Source organism: Mus caroli, unplaced genomic scaffold (genome assembly GCF_978045245.1).
Source record: "Mus caroli unplaced genomic scaffold, Mus_caroli_1 scaffold_18, whole genome shotgun sequence".
Classification (NCBI taxonomy): domain Eukaryota; kingdom Metazoa; phylum Chordata; class Mammalia; order Rodentia; family Muridae; genus Mus; species Mus caroli.
Genome location: NW_028227273.1, coordinates 7,641,370 through 7,666,835, shown reverse-complemented (window position 1 = coordinate 7,666,835; position 25,466 = coordinate 7,641,370). Strand labels below are relative to the sequence as shown.

Here is a 25,466-nt window from a genome sequence, read left to right as displayed (position 1 = left end):
CCTAGGGAGTTGTGGATGGGGGCGCTCTCTGGCAGGCACCTAGAGCAAAAGAGCATTCAGTTTCTCTTCCTAAAAAGTCCGATCAGGAACCGGCTATTCAGACCCAACGCATTCTCTGCAGTGTAAGTAGGGATCTGAGGCAGCTTTCTCATTGGTCAGTCGGACAGAACTTGAGTTGTAGCTCAGTAGCCACCCACATATCTATCACATTATATCAGCAGTGATATAATCAGAAATCTGAGCCAAGACCAGACCAGAAGACCCGGGCTCCAATGCCCTTTCTTTGTTTGCCATATACAACCTGGATGTAGTTTTCTATATCTCACCTGGTGTTGTAGGTTATTAAAAACAGTATAAGATTGTCCTTCCTTTTGGAATATATTTTTCTGTAGAGGTGAATTTGAGGTCTCCAAAATGATCTGAAAAGAAAAGAATGAATTGCGATATTAATTGTAAGTTCTTTTAGAAAATCAGTACACAGACACCAGAGCATGATGTAGGTGTGAAAATAAAGTATGTGGGAGAGAGAACGACTGGAGCGAATCGTAGGACGGCAGTCAGTGATAGGGACACGAGGTGCGGCGCTGTTCCACATTCTCAGAGAAGATGGTCTGCGAGGACTGAGGGCGCTCGGTGCACGGGTGCTGGAGAAATCCAAGAAAGTGGCAAAGACTCCACAAGGCAGCCAAAGTGGAGAGAGACAGACGGGGCTAGGGGGGAGGCTGTTGGATAAGGTGGTGGTAAGTGGAGGAAAAGTCAAATTCTCCCAAAACTTGGCGGTTGCTAGGGACTCAAGGATGTAATTGAGATCCCGCTGAGAAGCCGGATACTCAGTCCTAAAAAACAGAGTGCAGAGCGCTCTGCATGAGGCAGAGGGGCGGGGCGTATGTAAAAACTGCCTAGACCAAAGTTTCCCTTGGGGGACTCGGTAGACCCGCAGCCCCGTGAGTAAATTGAGTAGTTCCTTCGTGGTGCAGGCAGGAGGACTGAGTCAGGATCCCTGGCACCCATATAAAAAACGGGGTGTCGGACCACGTACCTGTGTCTGCAGTACGGGGGAGGCAGAGACAGGAGGCTTCCTAAGGCTTGCCGACTGCCGTTCTAACCTAATTTTAGAGAAGCGAAGGGTCAGTGAGAGACATTTCAAAGCGTAAGGCAGGATAGTTAAGGGCAATAACTGGAGTGGAATTCTGATTTCTTGACATAGCTAGGAATATGTAGAATGGGTACAACAACATTCATGTTGTTGATTATAGAATAACATCTTAGAGTGCACAAATGTAGGATCAAGTGTCCAGAATTAGAGACTTTCTGCTTTTATTTAGAGCAGGGTCTTAGAGCTTGCACTCTGCCCCGGGCTGTACCCGCAGTTGGTGTTATCCAGCATCGCATCCGTTCATGTTCTCCTGGAACTAGTTCATCTGTAAACATGTCTGTATACAAGGCGATGCTCTTGCTGTCACTGGCCAGTTCCCTTGCTGCTAGCCCCCAGGGCTTCCGGAGACTGAGGTTCACAGCGATGGAACCTGAACCTGTCATTACTCTTGCCACTGATTGGCCACCGCATCTGACCTGTCCGGTGTCGAGGACTCAAATGCCACCCGCTTTCTCCTTGGAAAGTTTTAATGTTTCTTTTATTTATTCTGCATTTTACACATAACTGTGGGTTTATAATATAAAATTAACTTGGTATTATCTAAGATCTACTTCTGTTTTAAATAGCACATTTTTCCAATTTGAAAATTAATACTCATCAAATCAAATGTTTAGAAATTAAGAAAATTAATTTACAATTAAAAATAATAAAATTACAATAATCAAAAACTATGCAGAGATCATCTCCGTGGTAGTGTTCCTTATCTATAAGTTTTTCGATACTTTAAATCTATTTTTATGCCAGGTACATAAATGTTTTGCCTGCATGTTTGTGTACCACATGTGTCCCTGGTGTTTGGAGGCCAGAAGGCATCAGAATCCCTAGCTAGGATTATTGATATTTGTGAGCTGACAGATGGATGCTGGGAAATGAACCTGGGGAAGGGCAAGGCCTGCCAGAGCCGTCTGTGCTATGTGAGCCATGGGTGCCAGAGCCATGGGTGCTATGTGTACCATGTGTGTCAGAGCCACGTGTGCCATGTGTACCACGTGTGCCAGAGCCATGTGTGCCATGCATGTCAGAGCCATAGGTGTCATGCATACTAATGTGTGCCAGAGCCATGGGTGCTATGTGTACCATGTGTGTCAGAGCCACAGGTGCCATGTGTACCAAGTGTGCCAGAGCCGTGGATGCTATGTGTGCCATGCCCGGCTGGCTAGAGTGTATTCAGCCTCACTGACTACTCATGCTGGCCTCAGACTTTAAACTCCTCCTCTATTGGTCAGCCAGCACTCACAGAATCATGAAGTCTTCTAATCATCGTGTTCTTTCTTTCTAATGCATTTCTTTCCCCATCATATGGAGATGTCTTCTGTCTCTGATGTTTACAATCATAAATTTAAACTTTTTATTTTTTTTAATTTATTTTTTTAAATATTTTTATTAGGTATTTTCCTCATTTACATTTCCAATGCTATCCCAAAAGTCCCCCATACCCTCCCCCCAACTCCCCTACCCACCCACTCCCACTTTTTGGCTCTGGCCTTCCCCTGTACTGGGGCATATAAAGTTTGTGTGTCCAATGGGCCTCTCTTTCCAGTGATGGCCGACTAGGCCATCTTTTGATACATATGCAGCTAGAGACAAGAGCTCCGGGGTACTGGTTAGTTCATAATGTTGTTCCACCTATAGGGTTGCAGATCCCTTTAGCTCCTTGGGTACTTTCTCTAGCTACTCCATTAGGGGCCCTGTGATCCATGGAATAGCTGACTGTGAGCATCCACTTCTGTGTTTGCTAGGCCCCGGCATAGTCTCACAAGAGACAGCTATATCTGGGTCCTTTCAGCAAAATCTTGCTAGTGTATGCAATGGTGTCAGCGTTTGGAGGCTGATTATGGGATGGATCCCCAGATATGGCAGTCTCTAGATGGTCCATCCTCTCTTTTTATTTTTTAAAGCAAGATCTTACCGTGTGGTTCGGTTGAACTGATGCTTGCCTGCTGCCTGCTGACTGTACAGGGTGAGCGGCCGTGCTCGGCTTGTCACCACTTTTTTTAGTGGCAGATTTGTGTATGGTTGGTTGGTTGCTTGCTTTGTTTTGTTTTCTCTGTGAAGCCCTGGCTGTCCTGGAACTCGCTCCGTGGACCAGGCTGGCAGAGGCTTGGTGGGTCTCTTGATTTCAAACCCATCCTCATCTGCAGAGCAAGGGCTACCTACGTAGTCTTGGGGGGGGGGATTTTTTTTTCCATTGCTTCTCAGCATTTGATGGATCAAGTTTTGTTTCTGTTAACAAAGGTTTTTGATGATCCCGTATCAGAATCAGATAGTTGCCTGGTGATGCATAAAACAAAGGAAGGGGTTTGACTCGGGGTTTGTATCTGTAACCTTAGCTAGTCTGCTTCTGCACGTGGTGTAAATGAATCTAAAACATCTAATTTTCCTTTGACCTTCCCAGTCCCTTCCTCCGTCAGCTCTCTGCTCTTATGGTGGGAGAGCGGCTAGATGACTAGGAAGACGTAAGAAAGGCACCACCCCCAGTGCTTTCTTGCTGCGATTTATTGCAAGTGAAGTTATTAGCCGCTACTTCTTTCTCCTTAGAACTAGAATTTGGGCTGGAAGAGTGTTACCCCCACGTCTGTAGATGCGAGGTAAATGCGTCCTAAGCCATTTTAGATAAAGAGTAAAGGGGAAAGCATCGCCGTCAGAAGCGCTTGAGGTCTTAGCCGTGTCTTTTGTGATTAGATGTGACACTTTAGGTTGCTGGCATTATGGAGAGAGGAAACAGTCCTGCGAGTGGATACTCACGGTATTCTGTATGGGTTAGCAGTCAGGTGCGACGAGCTCAGGGGTTCCCCACGAGACTCTTTTCTGGACTCAAGATACCCACCAAGTTCTTTAAGGAAAAGTTACTTGCTTTGCCGTTCGGCTGGTTTGTTTCTTAACCGCCCTTTGCTAGTATGCGGGGCCCTGGGGGTGAGGTTGGTGTCGTATGCCCTAGGATGAGTGACCTGATTATAGTGACTGATGGTACCACTGAGTGCATGTAGATCCGGTGCTCGGTGAAAGGACTTGAGTTACCTCCCTGCATATGGAAGACCACGGCAGGAGAAGCTCAGCATAATCCCTGCAGATACCCAGCAGCCTTTGCTTTGGATACCCAGCAGCCTTTGCTTTGGATACCCAGCAGCCTTTGCTTTGGATACCCAGCAGCCTCTGCTCCTAACACCCCATCTCCTCTTGTACGTCAGAAGCACCACTGTAGAACCCCGAGCTACTTGTATCATGTTATCCTGGTAACATGAGGTGGTAATTGTTCCTATTTTTAGATGGCAAGGTTGAGACATCTCACACGGCTAATGAATGCTTGAATATGACACTGGGACCAGCTAAATCCAAAGCATGTGTTCCTTGTGTTAGAGCCTAGCAGCGAGATAAGAAACATTTCAGTGACTGGCATGCTTATTAGTCTATTACACAAGATACTTTACCAGAAAGAACAAAACATACATAACCTGTTAGGATTTTATGTTTTCTAGATGTCCAGCATCATAGGCTGCAATTTAAACTGTAGTAGTGTTTTATAGACTAAAAAGGAATTCTGAAGCGCCTGCACACACACAGAAAAGAGAGTACGGATTATGTTGGACCTTGTCCAGGTCTGCACAGATTAGCCATCCGTAGTTTATGTTGTAGACGAGCTATACTTCAACTGCTAAGGAACGCTGAACTCGGAACAGTCTTTCCTGGGAAGCGCTATAGAGGCATGAATGGGTGATAGACTTTGCAGTCTGGCAGGTATTATACATAGGAAGATATTGACGTTTATGGTGTGGCCTGGGAGAATCAAAGGGGAAAAAATCAAAGCCCTGACGATTTTTTTTTTTTTTTTTTTTTTTGGTTTTTCGAGACAGGGTTTCTCTGTGTAGCCCTGGCTGTCCTGGAACTCACTTTGTAGACCAGGCTGGCCTCGAACTCAGAAATCCGCCTGCCTCTGCCTCCCGAGTGCTGGGATTAAAGGCGTGCGCCACCACGCCCGGCTAGCCCTGACGATGTGAAGCAGCAGTGCTGTGGCCGGAGCCTCTGCTGTGCTGTGCCACGTGGCTGGAGCCACTGCTGTCCAGCAGTGGCCAGAGCCTCCGCTGTGCTGTGCCGCGTGGCCGGAGCCACCGCTGTCCAGCAGTGGCCAGAGCCTCCGCTGTGCTGTGCCGCGGGGCTGCAGCCTCTGCTGTTACATAGGTCCGGAGCCTCCGCTGTGCCTTGCCGTGTGTGGCCGGAACCTCCGCCGTGTGTCCTGGAGCCCTGGGCTCTGTGTGTGTGCTTCTGAAGTTCCCATCACTCTGTGTTACTGGTCTCATCCACCTCATGCAAGAGACACACTGAGAAGCTGAAATGTCACCTGGCAAGTGCAGCCTCCACTCCAGCCCCTTCGGGCTTAACTATTTCTAGCCTGTGCCTTTTCCTTCTCTTGCCTGAATCAACAAGCAAAGTGCTGGCTTAGTGTAAGAATAGTATATGAGGTGGGCCTGGAGCTTCCTGCCTCGTGACACTACACTGTACATTAGAAGTAGGAGAATAAATTTAAGAAATGAAAACTGTAAAATTACTTATTTTTTAAGTTAGAAAAAAATAGACCTTAAATTGACCTTCTGTCATCAAAGGATGTTGTTATGAAGTCCATGAGACACTGTGACTCTTAATTTCTTTCTTCTTTTCATTTATTTTTTTTAACTGTTATTTCTCTTGACCAGCATAGAAAAACACAAGAACGTCTTAAGTATCATTTCTTTGAGTTGGGCATGTGCTAGCAAACACATTGTTAGCGTCAGTGAACTTGGTATAGATGATTAGTTCTAGCAGTAGCAGAACATTATAGGTGTCTTGCAGTCTTATTCCAAGGGTTTTATAGTAGATGGAGAATTGAAACCAGAATGTTCAGGGCTGGGAAATTATCTGACTGAACAATGCTTTTTCTACTGTGCGCAAGGTTTGGGTCCAACATCCCTCCCCAGCATTACCGGGAGAATGAAAATGAAGCCAGAACATCTATGGTAAGGCTGTGAATAAAAGAGCATAGTAGGGCTATGGATACCAGATCATAGCAGGGCTGTGAATAACCGTGTTCTTGGGATTCGTTTTATCAGATCGTCAGTTCATTACATCTACAGTCGAGTAGGCCAGGGGTTTTTGGAGTGCATTTGCGGCCTTTGTCACATTTTAGTGCTAAGGCTTATGCCGGGTAGGTAGGTAGAACAATCTTAGGACAGGCGAAGGCCAGAAGTCCATGTCGGGTGTTTCCTTATCACCCACATTTTCCTTTGAGGCAGAGTCTCTTGCTGGACCTGGAGCTCACCATTTTGCTAGACTCACTGGCCAGTTACATATATATGATTAAATAATACATTGTGGAGGTTGTATGAAAGATAAATTCATAATGTGTGTATTAATGTGTTAATCTGCTTTTGAGATTTTTGTTGATAGAAATACTCTTACTTCTCATGAGTTCACTTCATGTGTTCCTGCGATCATCTCAATCACAGCATTTCAGAAGTTAGATTATTACCTTTCTCCAAGCCCTAACTGGCTCACAGTGTTCTGCCTTACCTGTCCTGTCTCTGTAAAAGCATCTTTGTCACCATTTGCCCAAGTTATCCTGCACTCCCACTTCTCCATTCTGCATTCTCAGTCATCAGCCTTCTAAACATCTCTGCTCCATCTCTGCTGTCAGAGCTCTTCCCCCCACACCCCTAAGACAGGGATTCTCCGTGTAGCCCTGGCGTACCTGGAACCTGCCCTGTAGATCAGGCTGACCTCAAACTCACAAGAGATCCATCTGCCGCTGCCTCCCTAGTGCTGGGACTAAAGGCGTGCGCCACCACCGCCTGGCTATTACTTGCTCTCACTTGGGCTCTGCACTTGCCTTCAGTGTGCTCCAGCTTAGCCCTGCATCCTCTCAGTACAGACTACAAAGCCTGCTTCTCTGCAGCTTTCTCCTAGTGCTCTTGGCCTTACCTGCTAGGCTGTGCTGACTTTAGCGTTGTTTGTGCTCTGCACTTTGCTCTATCCCCCTCTCCATCCCAATCCATTCCTTCCCATTCTTCAGGACAACATTCTGAACATCACCTCCCCAGGATTCCTTGTTCGCCAGCTCCGAAGACAGGCTCTCTTCCTGTGATCATGGGATGTTGTTGTACTTAATCGTGCTTCACTATGGACTGATGCTCACTGAGCAAAGGCTCTTACCTGTCACAATCTGGGCCAGTTGTCCAGAGCTTAGTAAAACGACTCACACATTAAATCTAGCTCGTTTTAGCAAATGTAATCACCCTGTTATCAGCCTTTGATTAGGGGACCAGTTCAAGTGCTGAGATGAGGTCACTGGTTCTCAGGTTCCGACTTTCTGTCTCACAGAACTCTGTCCACAGTGTACCAGCTACGAAGCCAGTTGGGAACGTTTAAGTAGATGCTCTTGATATATTCTAAATTTAGAATCTTTATAGATCTTTGGTAGGATTCTTCAATTCACTGAACTATTTTCATTGAGAATTCTAAAGTCATTCACCTTAGGCTTGCAGCCCTCCCACACTCCATTATGGCAGTCAGCGTTAATTACATCCTATGATTTAGTCTAAGAGGCACGAGCAGATTTAGGATGCATAACTAACTCAGTATAGCTCAGCCAGGGCTCCACACTTTTTTGAGTGCATATTCAGTCCATTTATTGATAGATCGTGTGCACTGCATTATTGTAACTTGGGGGGTGGGGGCTGAATCATATGATCATTTAAGCCTTTAAAGCATTGTTTATGTGGATCTCTTGCATGTGTTTCAGCTAATATTAGACAGCAGTGTCAGCAATAATTAGATAACACGGACCAGATCACAGCATTAGTGTTCAGACAATGAAAAATAAATGTTTTGAAATAGTTCTCAGATCCTTCTGAAGTGTTTATAAATATGACAGGTCATACATCGCTCGAACTGTGGGTCATCTCTAATGGTAGAATTAATATCATATTGCCATTTCCAAATGCTAACATGCCTAAAGAACAGCAGATAAGATTCCCATGCACACTGCCGTGGAAGGAATACTGTAATCACTGCAGTCAGTCCTAGGGCCCAGCTTTTCTGGCCATTGTAGCGCTGGTTCATGTGTGAGAGACTCACTGAGCTGAGTCTGACCATTTTGAGCAGTGGAGGATTTGAGTTGGGCTCTAGTTTTTCTATCCACTGTGATGTGCAGTGTTTAAAACATTCTGAATCTATGTCTCATAAAACCTGCACAGTCCCATTGCATCGAACTCCTGGAGAGGATTTCAGTTACTTTGTTTTTATAGAAAATGTGTAATAGACACTACTTGATATAAAGGGAGTCTTTGTACTGTTTAGGTTTTTTTAATGTAAAGTTTTGAAGTACTGGAATTTGATCTGATTCTACTTAAAGCTGATTTATTGCTTATTATATTAAATACAAGTTTTCAATAAATGCCATTTAACTTAACAAATCATTATAAAACCAATTTCAAATTATAACTCTTTGAGGAAAATAGTAACTATTTAGAATATTGTTTTGATAGAGTTAAGCATGTGTGGAAATGTGAAAGACTAGAATAGACCTTCACTTTCATTCTAGAACCTGGTCCATTTGACACTTAGTCCTTTCCTTTAGTCCTGTGCCGCTTATAACCACAAAGTGAAAGGGTTGTGACGTACGTAGCTCCAAAAGTGCTCTGCTCCAAGCCAAGTACATTCCCAAAGATTTAGCAGCAGAAACGCAAATGTGACATTAAGATATTTGGAATGCATTTTTTTAATTTTTGCCTCAACTGTTAATCACTATCAACACTTTTAAGTTTGCCGCTGTTATAGTCCCATCCCAGTAGCATTTCTACATTAAAAAACAAAACAACGCAGCAGCAGTCTCCGCTGTCTTCCCCAAAGACAGTCTGTAAGCAAAAGAAAACAGTATTTTGTCAGGATGCAGCCTGGGGAGCCTCTGCATTGCAGTGGCTTGCGTGTTCCATCTCTGGAACCAGCCCAGGGGTCCCAGGCTAGAAGCTGCCTTGATCTAAGTTTCCTCAAGACTGTAGAGTTCCATCTTGCAGGAAGTTCCTTAACCAGGAAGGGAAACAACTTGAAAGAGCACCCAGAAGTCCCTGAAACTGACCAGATTCACTGTTGACAGAGTAAGCAATAACAGCTGAGTCCCCCTTGGATGAGTGGAGTCAAGCTGCAGACTGTGAAACCAGACTAGCTTCCTAGAACCAGAAACCAGCTGAGCGGCCTGGAGGAGGGTTAGCCAGCAGAGGCACCTGGAAAGGACACGCTCTTGCCTGTTGAGCGGCCTGCAGGCTGTGCAGGGCGCTCCAGGCTCCCAGCTTGGTGAGCTGTCACCCATGCTGGGACGGGCCTTGGTGATGCAGCTGTCTCTGACTCATTTCTGCTTCTGTGAGTAACCCCACACCTATAGGCAGAAAGTCCGAGCTCACTTACGGGTTTTGAAAACCCACCAGTCCCTGAGGTCGAAATCCCACCAATCATATAGCTCTCCCCATATTGCGAAGCCATCAAGTAATCTCTAATACTAGAAGTCCAGAGCACACCTACAAAGACAACAGAATCACCAGAAACAAACGCTCCAGGACTGCCTGTGATTAACACTTAGGAGCAGAAGACTGAGCGATACCAAGACATTGGAAGCCGAGTTAGTGTTGTGGGTTATGAAATTAGTGGACACTAACTTTGCTGTGAGCCTCCTGCAGGCTTACCCACATACTTCCAGCGTTAAATCTTCGGAAACTACCTTTCAGATAGATGCATATTTCTTTTGTTGGTGTTGCCATTCAATCAAGAACATTGTTGATCCAGTAGCTTTTTCTATAAAAAATGGGCATGGAGATACTAATTAGTTTTAAGTAATGAATATTCTCTATTGTTCTTTTAACTCTGGAAAAGACAAGCTAGTGAGATGGCTAGGTGGCTGACAGTTGAGATTTAAGTAGGTTTTCCCAGTTCTTCTAACAGCTTGCTCATCATTGAAGTAGGATAGTGTGTTTGTAGTCTTAGGTGCTTTTTGTGAAGTACCATAGACTGCCTTAAGCAGGGCTGGGGTGTAGACACCAGGTGCATAGTTTGTACTCTGTTTTGCTAATTGCTACATTGTCACAGCCTTGTGCTAATTGCTACAGTGTCAGCCCTGTGCTAATTGAGAGTGTCACAGCCCTATGCTAATTGCTACAGTGTCCTAGCCCTGTGCTAATCCAGTGCCTTAGCCCTTTGCATTCCTCCTAATCTTATTCCTCCAACATGAACCCTGTAGGGACATCCTTGCCTTTAAGCCAAAAGTATTACAGTCTTTTTCTTCACCTTTTCCTGCCTATTCAAACTGCTGCTTCAGAATCAGGATAAACTCTGCACTGTGGAGTGGGGAGGGCTGAAAAACGGGGCTTCAACAAGGTAAGCCTGAGATAAACCTGTGACAGGCAGAGCATCAAGGAGTTGATAAGTAATATTAACTTTCAGACTACACTGTGCGTATGCATGTGTCTGTGTGTCCGTGTGAGATTAAAGGACACCTCTGAAGACTCGGTTCTTCCATTATGTGGGAAGGAGGGTTGAACTTGCATCATCAGAGTAGACAGCAAAGCACCTTGATTCACAGAGCCATCTCACCAAACCTACAACTTTTGACGTAAGGGATAGATTTCCCCTTTAACTGTCTGAGACCATTCAGTTCCTTGAAATAAGGAGACACAACTCGGTATCACAACGAGGTTCAATTACTGCCTGGGAAACGGAAAGCAGAGTTCGAGATGGCTTATTTCCTTCCGATTAACTCAGTTCTCTGAAAGGAAATGGGAAGTGAGTGGGCCTGAGTGGTGCCCGGGCTCCCTGCTGCCCCTGCTTAGGTAGGTGTGGCCCGTGTAAGGCCAGATCTTCACCGAGTTGTGCCTTTCCTAGTAGGAAGGAAAACAACTGCACGGGCCTCTCCATGCCCATTTTTTATAGAAAAAGCTACTGGATCAACAATGTTCTTGATTGAATGGCAACACCAACAAAAGAAATATGCATCTATCTGAAAGGTAGTTTCCGAGGATTTAACGCTGGAAGTATGTGGGTAAGCCTGCAGGAGGCTCACAGCAAAGTTAGTGTCCACTAATTTCATAACCCACAACACTAACTCGGCTTCCAATGTCTTGGTATCGCTCAGTCTTCTTGTTAAACTGAGATCTCAATTTTCCAGCTGCAGGGGCCTCTCAGATTAGTTAAATTTTTTTTCTATTTTTTTTTCTTTAGCTCTTCTAATCAATGGATAAAGTGGGGAAAATGTGGAACAACTTAAAATACAGATGCCAGAATCTCTTCAGCCATGAAGGAGGTAGCCGTAATGAGAATGTGGAGATGAACCCCAACAGATGTCCGTCTGTCAAAGAGAAAAGCATCAGTCTGGGAGAGGCAGCTCCCCAGCAAGAGAGCAGTCCCTTAAGAGAAAATGTTGCCTTACAGCTGGGACTGAGCCCTTCCAAGACCTTTTCCAGACGGAACCAAAACTGTGCCGCAGAGATCCCTCAAGTGGTTGAAATCAGCATCGAGAAGGACAGTGACTCGGGTGCCACCCCAGGAACGAGGCTTGCACGAAGAGACTCCTACTCTCGACACGCCCCGTGGGGAGGAAAGAAGAAACATTCCTGTTCCACAAAGACCCAGAGTTCATTGGATACCGAGAAAAAGTTTGGTAGAACTCGAAGCGGCCTTCAGAGGCGAGAGCGGCGCTATGGAGTCAGCTCCATGCAGGACATGGACAGCGTTTCTAGCCGCGCGGTCGGGAGCCGCTCTCTGAGGCAGAGGCTCCAGGACACGGTGGGTTTGTGTTTTCCCATGAGAACTTACAGCAAGCAGTCAAAGCCACTCTTTTCCAATAAAAGAAAAATACATCTTTCTGAATTAATGCTGGAGAAATGCCCTTTTCCTGCTGGCTCGGATTTAGCACAAAAGTGGCATTTGATTAAACAGCATACCGCCCCTGTGAGCCCACACTCAACATTTTTTGATACATTTGATCCATCACTGGTGTCTACAGAAGATGAAGAAGATAGGCTTCGCGAGAGAAGACGGCTTAGTATCGAAGAAGGGGTGGATCCCCCTCCCAATGCACAAATACACACCTTTGAAGCTACTGCACAGGTCAACCCATTGTATAAGCTGGGACCAAAGTTAGCTCCTGGGATGACAGAAATAAGTGGAGACGGTTCTGCAATTCCACAAACGAATTGTGACTCAGAAGAGGATTCAACCACCCTCTGTCTGCAGTCCCGGAGGCAGAAGCAGCGCCAGGTGTCCGGGGACAGCCACGCGCACGTTAGCAGACAGGGAGCGTGGAAAGTTCATACGCAGATCGATTACATACACTGCCTTGTGCCAGATTTGCTGCAGATCACAGGGAATCCCTGTTACTGGGGCGTGATGGACCGATACGAGGCAGAAGCCCTTCTAGAAGGGAAACCGGAAGGCACGTTCTTGCTCAGGGACTCTGCGCAGGAGGACTACCTCTTCTCTGTGAGCTTCCGCCGCTACAACAGGTCTCTGCACGCCCGGATCGAGCAGTGGAACCACAACTTCAGCTTCGATGCCCACGACCCCTGCGTGTTTCACTCCTCCACTGTCACGGGGCTTCTCGAACACTATAAAGACCCCAGCTCTTGCATGTTTTTTGAACCGTTGCTAACGATATCACTGAATAGGACTTTTCCTTTCAGCCTGCAGTATATCTGCCGCGCAGTGATCTGCAGATGCACTACGTATGATGGGATTGACGGGCTCCCGCTACCGTCGATGTTACAGGATTTTTTAAAAGAGTATCATTATAAACAAAAAGTTAGGGTTCGCTGGTTAGAACGAGAGCCAGTCAAGGCAAAGTAACTCCTGTCCCCAAAGGGCACTAACTAAGTCTGCTCTCACGTGCATCAGACTGCACCCATAGGAGGCAGAGTCAGCCGCTAGGATTTCCCACCCAGAATGGGAGCTTAGTCATTAGCCTCTGCCCTATGGGATCCGCTGCTCCTCAGACAAAGGTGCCTAGGGACAGCAAGGTGGCTTGCAGGTGTTCGGTGGGCTGTGACAACTGAGGGAGGCAACTCCGGGGCATTTGCTATGAAGAATTCTATTTCTTACTGAAGAACAAATTATTAATATCGGATGGGTATTTCAATAGTGTGACTAATGTTTGAAATTATTTTTTCTAAGAATTTTTCTATAACCTTCAGAAAAAGTAATGATGTTTGTAGTTACTATAAATCAAGCTTTGAAAGTCCAAAACAAACAAGTAAATAAAAGACTACCTTCCCTTTAGAGAAAAACAAATGCAAGTTTTCCGGCCACAGGGCATTGTGCACTGTCAGTGTGGCTTGTAGTCAGCCTCCGTTTCTCCTCAGAGAAGGAGGCTCTAAAGTAAACCAGGTTTTCCTAGACAGTTCTTAACCCTGAGACTCCCAGGTCAGTGGTGGAGTTGTGCAAAAGCCCCAGTGTGCATTTCGGATGAGCACGGTGACCTGAGAGCATGCAGTTGGGGTTTCCAGTGGGGTGTCTTGCTCTTAAGTTGACAACATGTGCAGTCCTCCCATTGTCTCATCAAAGTTGGGATCCTTTCCTGTGCCCTTGACTATGTGAACCCAGAGGAAAATGAGACTAGGAGATGCCCAGACACATCAGATAGTAGTAACTCCACTGGTTGACGATGCCAAGTTGTGTTAAACTATAATTAATCATTTGGATGGCAGTATTTATCTCTTTGTTGTAAGCTCATAGCCGAATTGCTTAAGTACAATTTATACTATACAATTTTAGTGCAGTTAATTCTTAACAGAAAACCTGAAGTCTAAATTGCAGATTTAAAAGGTACTGTACACCCATGCTGCCTGTAAATAACTTTACTTGGCACCTTTTGTCACTTAGGATAGTAAGTAATACAACTTGAGTGAATGCTTGGGACGTGTTGTCGAGTTCTAGTGTTGCTTCTCGTGTTGGACTGTGTTCTCGGTTCTGTCCTAGCCATTTGCACTACAGTAGCCAAATCCATTCCTGTGTGTTGCCGTGCTCTGTAACTGCTGCCGGGTGCTCCTCGGCCCTCATGCCAGCTGCTGCAGGAGGTTGCTTTCTGTCCCATGGCTATTGCCAGGGCTTCCAGAAAGAAATGCTACATTTGTATGCAACAGTAACCCTTTAACTGCTAAACGTATGTTTCTGCTTGCTGTGCCTTGTTCTGGCTGCTTTTCCGTGCTAATAAAGTATGTTTGGTGTTCTTGTATATCTGCCGTTTTATACATTTGCCACAATTTCTCTTGTACATGGAATGGTTTGGGGTTTTTAAATAAGCATTGACAACTTATCGTAGTTAATGCAGATTCACCTACAACCGAATACTGACCTGTCAGAATACGCTAACTCTAAGTTGAACGCTCTCTAGCTTTTTAACCCTAATCACATTTTGTGAACCAGTGTCTGTAGTCACTGCAAATTAGTGTGTAGTTTACAGCAGGACCCAGAGGATTGAGAACCTGGTGATTCTCTGCGCAGTAGGGAGAGGCTGAAACCAGCGGTCACGTTAGCAGATGAGTGTTAGACCATCCAGCCACACCAGAAACAGGGGACACGGAGTCTGTGTACCAGGACGCCACAGCTCCACTTAGTGGTTTAGGGACCATTTTAATTGAAGATAAATGCCTGAAATGCGGACCTTTAACCAAAGACTTGTTCATTTCAATGCAGAATGGGGATGGAAGGAACTTGGATCTCTCTGTTACTTGTAGTAGATGTCCCTGAGGAATATATACCAAAGTGTCTGAGAACTTCATCCAAACCTACTTTCAAAGCATAATGTGCAATTAAGTTGTTATGACGTAATTCTATTGTGTAATTGTTGGGTCTGTTTTCTTGAGCTTACAGTGTACCTGGAAGAGGAACCTCTTAAGGAAAGATAAGTCCATGCTGAGAGCTGGAGGAAGACTGTGATCAGGCGATGCTGTGAAGAGAACTTGAAACTCGGAGAGAGCCTTGATGTTTTTATATGCTTGTAGCAAATTGATGTTCTCACTCTAGTTTTATAGAAAATATTAATGCTTTTATGTATTTCAGAACTTTCCCTGTGTAACATGCAAGTTGTTTTAAGTGTAACTATTGAGTTTATGTAAGCATGTGTCCACTGTGCTAAAGGCACTTATGTTTCAGTTTGTGTACAATATAAATATGCAACTTTGGGGTTAATTTTTTTGTTAAAATATTAGTAGCTTACATTTAAAAAAAAAATTCTCCAGCATGGACGTGCAGCGAAGTCTTTTTTTCACTATTTGCCTGAAGCCCACTGTAGCCTTTTGACTAAATTAGTGTTTTTATGTTTTGGGAGTGGCACATTTTATTCTAAACCAAGGAGTTCTTTAGCGGTTGCTGTGTGCGAGTGTAAGCCACAGGGCTATATCACATGGAGGGAGCTGAGTTTCCTCTCATTCTGTCCCGCCTCCCTCCTCACCCACCCTGTCCCCCCTCCCCTGTGTCCCTCAGTTTGTTCACATATGCAGCATACATATTTATAGTCACTATTGTGTGCACTTATGTGCTTATACACATACGGTGATAATATTTTAAACAACGCTATTTCCACTTGGCTTAATTAATTAATTAAGAATAATTAATGTCATTTATCCTGTAGCCACTGAGGATCATTGTGCCATTCTGATCTCGTTATGTGCCCCTAAAGTTTGGCCCTGGTACTGTTGTCTTTTTACAGAGGGAATTTATCAGTATTTTATTTTCTGGCTTGAAAGTTTAAAAAAAAAATAGTTGCTTCAAATACAACTATAATACAGTCAAAATCAAATTTATATTATTAGATAAAATATTGATCCCAAATCACCATTCTCTACAAAGCAATCTATATTCACCTATCCTTGGACATTTTTATAAGATTTATAATGGCTGGGACCTTTTAAGCTGATACTTAAATTCCAGGCTTTATTTTGACAAAACTCAAAGCTGATGAACTTTCCTGATGTTTTTGATCTAGTGACTATTCATTCTCACCCCGAAGCTGATTCGCTGCCTGGCGCTGTCACTAACCTGGTGGTGGTCTTCATCAAGGCTGGCCCTACGTCCTATTTTTGTAGCAAAATAAATAAATACATAAATGCATAAATACCTGAGAGTGAGAATCCTAACCTGTCAGTCACAGGCTCACTCCCTGCCCCTGTGCCTATCGTTTGGCTTAATAGACAGTGTGCTCACTCGAGCAGGAGAGAATGTTTCCAAAGAGAAATGGTGATGGGGAGAGGGTCAGAGATGCTGCCCATGTGAGAGGCTGGGGTTTGCTCCCATTTCTTGTCTCAGCTGCCATGGCACATAGAATCTAAGTGATTGTCCCAGGAGTCCCAAGTGAGATCTTTCGGAAGACAGTTGGTGATTGTGGGCAGGGCAGAACGCTTGCCTTTACAAAGTCTGTATGAGTTGAGGTATTTGTTTTCAAGCCTGGGAATACTTAAGTCATGTGTTCATCGTTGTTCGCTGTAAAGGACAGACATCAGAGTGCAAGATGAAGCCCTGTCTTCTGGAATTAGACAGGTAAGACAGAAGAAAAAAAAAAAAAAAAACTCAGAAACTGAGAGGCGGCAGAGCGCGCTGAGAGTGCTGGTGTTCACGGGTTCTCTGGGGAGTCATAACCTTGAGCAATGGGGAAACACCAAAATTTAAAAACGCCTTCAGGCTGGCTGCTGGGGGTGCACACTTTTAATCCCAGCACTTGGGAGGCAGAGACAGGCAGATCTCTTGAGTTCAAAGCCAGCCTGGGCTACGCAGAGAAACCCTGTTGTGAAAAGCCAAAAAGCAAAACATTCTGGGTGAAGTGAAAATAAAACCTAGACCCCCCCAAAGCTGAGAAAACACCCATAAAGTAGAGGGGGAATCTGTAAGACACTGGGCCAGGCAAGCTTTTGTCCATTAAGGGCCATAGTAAGGAGTTTAGGTTTCCTCCGGGTGTGACGGGAGCCATGTGGGGACTTGAATGGCATGGTCTGTTTTCAGTTGCTTTGGTGTATGGAAATTTGGTGCGGGAGGGGGACAGGAGATGGGAAGGATTTGCTGTTAGGTAAGTCTGGGGGGCCTGGGCAGGGTTGGTGCTCCTGGCTAGAGGTCAAGGTCAGGGTGTGGTTTGGTGGCAAGAGTGACAGATTTTGGTGATGACTTAAACGTACAGAAAGAAAAGGCAGGATGTGACAGCACGTTCCTGTCATCCCAGTACATGGGAGATGGAGGATTTTGATGAGTTCACAGCAAGCCGGTGCTTTATAGCAATTAAGTCAGCAGACAAGCTGTCCAAAGGGGGAAATGACTCCGAGTTTGGGTAGAAACAAAAATGAGGACACCATTGGCCGAGATTTTAGGAAAATGGGAGCAGATTGGGCAGTAAATCAAATCTTGCCTTGGATGCGTGCAATTTTGAGATTCCTAGGACCCCAGTGGAAACAGTGCACAGTTCAATACTTGGATATAGTTTAGGGAAGAATATTAAACATGGAGAGCTAGTATCTAGCACCATAGGGCAGGTGCAGCGGGATTTTCCATGGGATGAAGTGTTCGTCTGAGGGAACTAATTACAGAGACATCTTAGTTTCTTGATACAAGGTATCAGGTTTGTTTCTTTTTCCTTTAAAACCATACTTCAATAGAAGCCTTGCTTTACAAAAGAAATTAGGAAGCTACAGTCAAACCTAGCATCGAATTCTAACTTTCCATGTCAGGTTTGCCTGTGCATCTATTTTAGCACAATTATTTACAGTGCATCTATTTTAGCACAATTATTTACAGTGCATCTATTTAAGCACAATTATTTACAGTGTACACAGTACAAGCTTATGTAATTGTAGACAAGCCGGTTGTGGCACACAGTTTAGTCCCAACACTCGGAAGGCAGAGGCAGGAGATCTCTTTGAGTTTGAGGCCAACCTAGTTTAAAGAAAACAAAAAACAAAACCTACCATGAAAGGATCTAAAGACCTGTACCCTCCTACTGTACAATCTTTCAGAGGTAATAACCGTTTCTTTCCAGTTTTCCAATGTTTTTAACAACTGGAAGACTGGGTTTAATAAAGTGTATACTACATGATAAATAGAAGATGAAGCAATTTTAAATCCTGAGTCAGTTTTAAATGTACTTGTGTTGAGCTACACTCCAAGTCTGGGTCTTATCGGAGCCTCAGGATTAGGCTGTTCCTGCTATTTGGTTTTGGTTGTTTTATTGTAAGTGTATGTCTGTGCAGTGTGTGTGTGTACCTGGTACTTTTGAAAACCAGAGGAAAGCATGGGATTCCCTGGGACTGGAGTTATAGCTGGTCATGGGCCACCATGTGGGCGCTGGGAATTGAACTCAGGTCCTCTGGAAAAGCAGCCAGTGCACTTAACTACTGAGCCATCTCTCCAGCCCCAAGTCTTAGGTTTTCTTATGTCATTGTTAGGTCATGGGCAAGCCATTCAAGTCTGTGATGTCTGGGCTAGAGAGGGGCTTTGGAGGTAAGATGTGAGGAGATGAGGGATGTTACCTCATTAGGAGTCTACCCTGGGACATGGGCATGAAGAGAGCTAAGGGAATAGCTGAGGTAAGTAGTAATGGCAAAGTGATGTAGATTCAGTCCTGGGTCTTCCTCCCAGCCCATGATCTCAGAAAGGAGACTTGGACACAAAAGTATTTACAAATACCTCGGCCATACACTAGGCTCTCCTCTAACTTAAAATCTCCCATCTCGCCTAGCCTACATTCTACCATGTAACTGGTTTCCTGTGCTCAGGTATGATGCGTCTGTCTTCTCACATCTTCCTGGGTCAATCTCCCACACCTGGCTCTATCCCAGAATTCTTTGTGCCTCCGGGATGTCCCACCTTCTATTCCACCCTTTTCTATTGGTCATAGGTCTTCTTAATTGATGGGTGATGCATCCATACAGTACACAGATAATCTCTCTACAAACTGAACATCTGCGAAAGGGGAAAACAAATCTGCCCTGGATGAACTCCAGACGATGCCAATATTATGGATTATATGCCAATATATCGGTCACTTCTGCAGGCACCAGGTCTTGCTTTGTTCATTTTGGTGTTGTTTCTGTGCTTGGACTTCCAAATCTAGAGTATTTTATTGGCTGAGCATCTCTCTTTTGTTCAAATTACCTTTCTTCTTTCATCAGGGGCATTTACAACGTTCAGGGAAGGCCTAGGTCTTAGTGGGGTAGACATGTTCGTTTTCCTCTGTGAGGCTGGTGCAGGAACTTCCCCAGTGGCCTAGGTACACCAGGGTCCCCACTTGCCACAGGAGGCAGTTGTAGGTTGGGCTCCTGGAGCAGAAATCCTGGGAGGGAGCTGTTCTCAGGCCTGAAACTGCACAAGTTGTGCTTGGTGACTGGTGTATCGTCACCACACAATCTCTTTTTGTCCTATAACGGTGAAAATCTGTCATACACTAAATGGTTTTGTGTTTTTCCATCTTCATAAAATGGGTGCAGTTATGCACTTAAACCTAACTTTTACCCTGATTCTCTTTCAATACAGGATAAATTATTTTATTTGTGCTTGTCTTAAAACTACAGCATTTTAAAAACAGTTGAATTGTAATACTTTTAGTTTCATTATCTTACAAATATGTTGTGCCCTTAAGTGTAATTGAGACAGTGTTGAATTTTAATACACCAAGAGACTAGTGAAATGTCTGGCTGAGTAATTCCAACTTTGAGAATTCATAAATTGTGCCACTAAAATACTGTCTCTGCTTTTTAGCAATTTCTTTCTTGATAAAGAGCCAAAAGTCTCAAATTGTTTTCTAGAATTCGGTGTTTGCGTAACAGCTGTCACAGAACTCAGAAGTGAGTCCTGCAGGGAGCCTTTATGGGAAGGTGAAATAGACCACTGTAGGCAGTAAAATTGCAGCTAGATTTTCTTTTTAAGTCAGAGTCAGAGTCTCTTTGGAAAGAAGATGATTCTTGGTTTCTTTCCCTGCTTCTGTTGATAATATGTCCTGAGTTAGGACCGAAAGGTTTGTTTTAGCTCCCACTTCCAAGTTCGCGGTGACGTCACCTCTACAGTCAGAGGAGCGGGACAGATGCTGGTGCGCAGCTCACTGGCTCCATTCCTGCAGTCCAGGGTTCCCACTGGGAGTGTCCCTGCCCACAGTCAAGACGGTCTCTCAAATATAAACCCAGAGCCCCCGCCCCTACCCCACCCCCGTCCCCGCCCCGCCCCCTTCCAGATAACCCTGTTCCTGTCTGACAGCTAATACCAACAACCACCCCCGCCCCCCATTCCATCCAGGGTTTGGGAAGTCGCTCAGGTGTTGGTTTTGTGTGAAGAATGCGGATGTATTTTTCTGCCTGGCTATTCAGAGTGTGGGTCTCATGGAGTATGCCAGCAAATGGACCAAGCTCTCTTGTTATCATTTTTGGCCGTGGCTTCCCCAGCCTTGCTTGCCAACATTGCATTCAAATAATAATTTTCTTTCATAAGGTTAGGGATTTTTTTTTAAGCATCCATGTTACTTTCCTAAAGTTCTGTGGGTAACTTCTCATGAATTCCAGTACACAAAAACCAGATGTCTATGTAGGCATGCATGTGATTTGACAAATACAGAAAATGGAAATAATTTCTTCTATGCTAATGACTTGAAACAACATAAACTTCGGTGGAACGTGAAAGAGTAGTATTTTGGATGAGGACTACTTGAGGAGAACTACTTGAGGAGCAGTGGGGTTTTAAATGGTTTGCGATTACAGCCTCATGATTCATTGGCTTTGCCCTCTGCAGGACAGGACAGGTGTAAATTGCCCTTCCTTAGGAGTGAAGAGGCTCAGTGAATGGGCCATAGAAATGGGCGTTTGTTCCCTGCCGCGTGGGCAGGAAGTTGCCACTCCAGGTAGCTTTGAAAACCACACAAGAGATAAGGAACTTCGAGGCTGGGCCGGGCGTGGTGGCGCAGGCCTTTAATCCCAGCACTTGGGAGGCAGAGGCAGGCAGATTTCTGAGTTCGAGGCCAGCCTGGTCTACAAAGTGAGTTCCAGGACAGCCAGGGCTACACAGAGAAACCCTGTCTTGAAAAACCAAAAAAAAACAAAAAAAAAGGAACTTCGAGGCAGTAGAGAGAGTGAGGAAATTCAAGGAGAAGGTACACAGGGAACGAATACTGAAGAGAGGCCTCGTGTACACAGAGCCGTCCAACTGAAATCTTGGGTCTTAAGTCATACGATAACTGGATGCTGTTTAACTTTTAAGGAAGAGCAATGCCCTCGAGCCAGCCATCATCTGTGTATTGATGCGCTCCCTGGGAGGTGGGACATGAGAGTGATTAGGGACCGAGGCTGAGGGGGAGCCTGCCACACGTGTATGGTCTTAGGCATGGCTTTTTTGACCTTTGTTTCTTCCTGTAACTAATCAAATAAAAACCTCACAGAACCATATTTGGAAGTTTCATCAGAGGAGGGAATACAGCCCCATTATTGAATTTTAGAATTCTTAGCAGTTTGTGGTGCTGGGAATCAAAGCCAGACCGTGTGTGTATGAAGCAAGGGTTCTACTGGGGAGCTACCTCCTACTCCTTACTGATTGTGGTGGAAAAGAACAATTTTCTTCCAAGCATGTCAACAGTGTTCCATAGTTGTGGATTATTGTCAGCCTGAGTGGGCTGTGCCCCGGCTCGGCTGCTATTCAGCAGTGAGTTTCTCATTCTAGACAGGGCCTGATTTCTCACCTGCTTAACACGGGGGTGTGGAAATATGAGACCAAATAATCTTGGAGATGTGCATAGCACAGTGCCTGGCATGGGTGGCTGTTCTCAGTGTCCTTGTACCCATCTACACACTGGAATCCAGAGCTCCTAAGTGCAAGGCCAGTTTTCCTTTCTCTAGGAAGGCTCCACTAAAAGATAAATTGAACCCGTAGTTCTAATTGAAAGACTGTTTGTTCAATATGGGGTTTTATAAAAGGACATAGTCAGAATGTTGATACATTACCTCTGAGCTTTGTGGAAAAAAAATTCATAAAAGTTCTTGCTTAGAAAATTACTAGGACACGGGTAGACTAAAGCACGCTGTAATTCTATTGATTTTAATGCTCATAAAATGTTTTAGTTTTCCATCGGGTAAAAGAATTTGTCTTGGGAATCAATAGAGGCAGGGTTGTAGAGTCAAGCTTTGACATCCTGGTAGAGAGGTGGCAATGCCTGTGGTCCCATAGTCTTCTCTGAGGTCAGCTGCTGTTGTCCTGTGTTCAGGCCTTCACCATAAGAGGGCACAAGCACATCAGTGGGGGTCAACACCGCTTTCATCTCCAGTCACAGTCAACAAGAAACAACACAGTCAACTCCAAGCCACCCCACTCAGCATCCTTAGAGGCAAAACTTAATCCCACTGTAAATCACTCGATGGCTCTTCCAATTCAAGACAGCTGATGCTGGGCTGGGGATAGGAGCAGATTGGTAGAGTACTTACCCAGCATGCATTTGATTCCTACCCTTGCATAAGCTGGGCAAATGACACAGTTTTAATCCCAGAACTAGGGAAATGGAGGCAGGAGGATGAGGAATGACAGGCCACTTCAGTTAAACAGTGAGTGAGAAACTGGTGTGCGCTGTAAGAGGCAGTGCTGGGGAGATGACAAGAGAAGAGAGGGAAGAGAGAAGAGAATTAGCTAATGCTGCGCTCACATCCTGCCTTAGTGGGCGGCTCTGCTGCTGGGAAGAGGCACCATGACCATGGCAACTCTTACAAAAGAAAGCATTTAATTGGGGCTGGCTTACAGTTAAGAGGTTCAGTCCATTATCACCATGGCGGGAAGCATGGCAGCGTGCAGGGCGACATGTTTGCTAGAGAAAGAGCTGACAGTTCTACATCTGGCTCCACAGACAGCAGGAAGAGAGAGTGACACTGGGCCTGGCTTGAGCATCTGAGACCTCAAAGCCAGTACCCAGTGACACACCTCCTCCAACAAGACCACACCTAATAGTGACACTTCCTATGGACCTATGGGGCCATTTTCATTCAAACCACCACACACATAAACCAGAGACCTTAAGGAGAGGGGGTGGATGACAGAAGTTTCTTTAACACTGATCTGGTCTGTGGGGGGGCTTTACTTCTTTAAGGTGTAAAAACTCAGTTGATTCTTAAAATCCCATGGGTTATTTGTTTGTTTGTTTGTTGTTTTTTTCTGCTTTGATAAAAGAATATAATGATTCCAAACACACAGTTTGAAATTTTTGGATAGATGTACTAAAGTCTGTTTGTTTTTTTTTTTGTTGTTGTTTTTTGTTGTTTCTTTGACATATTCATTTGGGATCTCCTAACCCTGCCTCTCAGAAAAGTACCTTGCCGTTCTCACCAGAGAGTTGCTGTGTCCAGTCCTGGTTAGTCCTCTGCTTGATCCCCTTCATTTTTTTTTTTTTGTTGTTTTGTCTTTTTTTATTAGATATTTTCTTCATTTACATTTCAAATGCTATCCCGAAAGCCCCCTATACCTTCCCCCCACCCTGCTCCCCAACCCACCCACTCCCGATGCCTGGCCCTGGCATTCCCTTGTACTGGGGCATATGATCTTCGCAAGACCAAGGGGCCTCTCTTCCCTTTGATGGCCAACTAGGCCATCCTCTGCTACATATGCAACTAGATACGTAGTTCTGGGGGGGTACTGATTAGTTCATATTGTTGATCCTCCTATAGGGTTGCAGACCCCTTTAGCTCCTTGGGTACTTTCTCTAGCTTCTTCATTAGGGACCCTGATATAACTATCTCTTGTGAGGCTATGACAGTGCCTGGCAAACACAGAAGTGGATGCTCACAGTCATCTATCGGATGGAACACAGATCCCCTCCAATTATACCAAGAGGAGTGAAGGACAACAGCCTGTTTCCCCTGTCTCCTCCTGAAGTTAGAATTCCTGTCTTCTAGAGGATGCCCATATGTCAGGTCACTTGAGCCCATTTCCCAACATTTACAGGGTCTCAGCCACTCAGGACAGCATTTCTTAAAATCTAAAGACCCATTGACAGTCTATACTATAATTGATGATTCCCCAAACTTGAAGATTTATCTATCAATATTTCAATATGTACTATATTGGAAAAAAAATGTAAAGCAGAAAACATATTTATTGTTTACAAAAAGATAAGCACAACATGGGTAACATTTGTGGGAGGGAGGGCTCTTTAAGGCCAAGGCAGCAAGAAGAGCAGCGCTGTTCTCATTGCTGCCCGGCTCTCTAGCATCTGCCTTAATAGAAGACAGCTGGGAATTTCTCTGTCTCTCTGCTCAGTCTGCTCCAGTATTTTCCCTTGCTTAAAAATATGAAGAAAACTTGGCTCCACGTAGAAGTGTAGTTGGAAGAGGAGATGCGTATTTTAATAGGTTTTTCAAATAGTTACGACGATATGCTCTGTTGATGCTAGAACAAAATTTGGCAAACAATTATTTCTTAAGGGTTGGTACAAAGTCAGATCTGAGGCCATGTGAAGGGCCAATCAGAATGCAGGACAGTGGTAGGTAGGACCAATCAGAACACAGGACAGTAGAGAAGCCGGTGATCTGCCTTGCACTTTGAATGCATCTTTCTAGGATCACACTTCTATCATTCGGAAGCTACTGGTTCACTGAGCTAGAAAGTGCTTCTGATTTGTGCTCATTTTCAGTAGACAATATAAAAAGTCCCACTTGACAACACCAGTAACTACTGGCCTTAAATATTGAGACACAATTTTAGAAGAAGGATTTTTAAATAAATATATTTTTTGGCTTAAAAAACACAAAATTTTATCATCGTCAACCAGTGCTATTTGTAGTTATCCTTAAGTTTCATTATTAAGAAAAAATTCCAGACAGTAAATACCTACCATAGTTCTATACCAATTCCTCCAGATAAAATGGTGCACCACTAACAGGTGGTTAGTTCAGCTTGTAACTTGCACAACCCCACAAGTGCTTCTTGGAGTCACCCATTGTAGTTCAGGATCAACAGATGTTTTATATGAATTCCGCACATGTTAAAATGAGGTCCAGCACTCAGGAGGCAGGTGCAGCTGTAGGAGTTCGAGACCAGCCTGTCTACACAGAGAGTTCCAGGCTAGCTTGGACAACACAGTAAGATGTCTTCTTAAATAAATAAATAAATATCCTAAAAAAAAAATGTGTATTAGTCAGGGTTCTCTAGAGTCACAGAACTTATGGGTAGTCTCTATATAGTAAGGGAATTTGTTGATGACTTACAGTCTGTAGTCCAACTCCCCAACAATGGTCAGCAGCAGCTGTGAATGAAGTCCAAGGATCTAGCAGTTGCTAAGTCCCACAAGGCAAGCAGGTGAAGAAGA

The 25,466-nt window shown here is 44.6% G+C and overlaps 1 protein-coding gene across 2 annotated transcripts in view; it reads left to right on the top strand.

Moving 5' to 3' along the window:
- Socs5 (suppressor of cytokine signaling 5) overlaps positions 1 to 14,396 on the top strand; it is a 28,453-nt gene extending 14,057 nt beyond the window's left edge. For both annotated transcript variants that reach the window (XM_085833333.1, XM_021186428.3), the window contains exon 2: positions 11,390 to 14,396. In XM_085833333.1, coding sequence (XP_085689459.1) covers positions 11,402 to 13,012 — 1,611 coding nt within the window. In that variant the 5' untranslated portion in view covers positions 11,390 to 11,401 and the 3' untranslated portion in view covers positions 13,013 to 14,396. The remainder of the gene's footprint in view (positions 1 to 11,389) is intronic.
- The last annotated feature ends 11,070 nt before the right edge of the window (positions 14,397 to 25,466 follow it).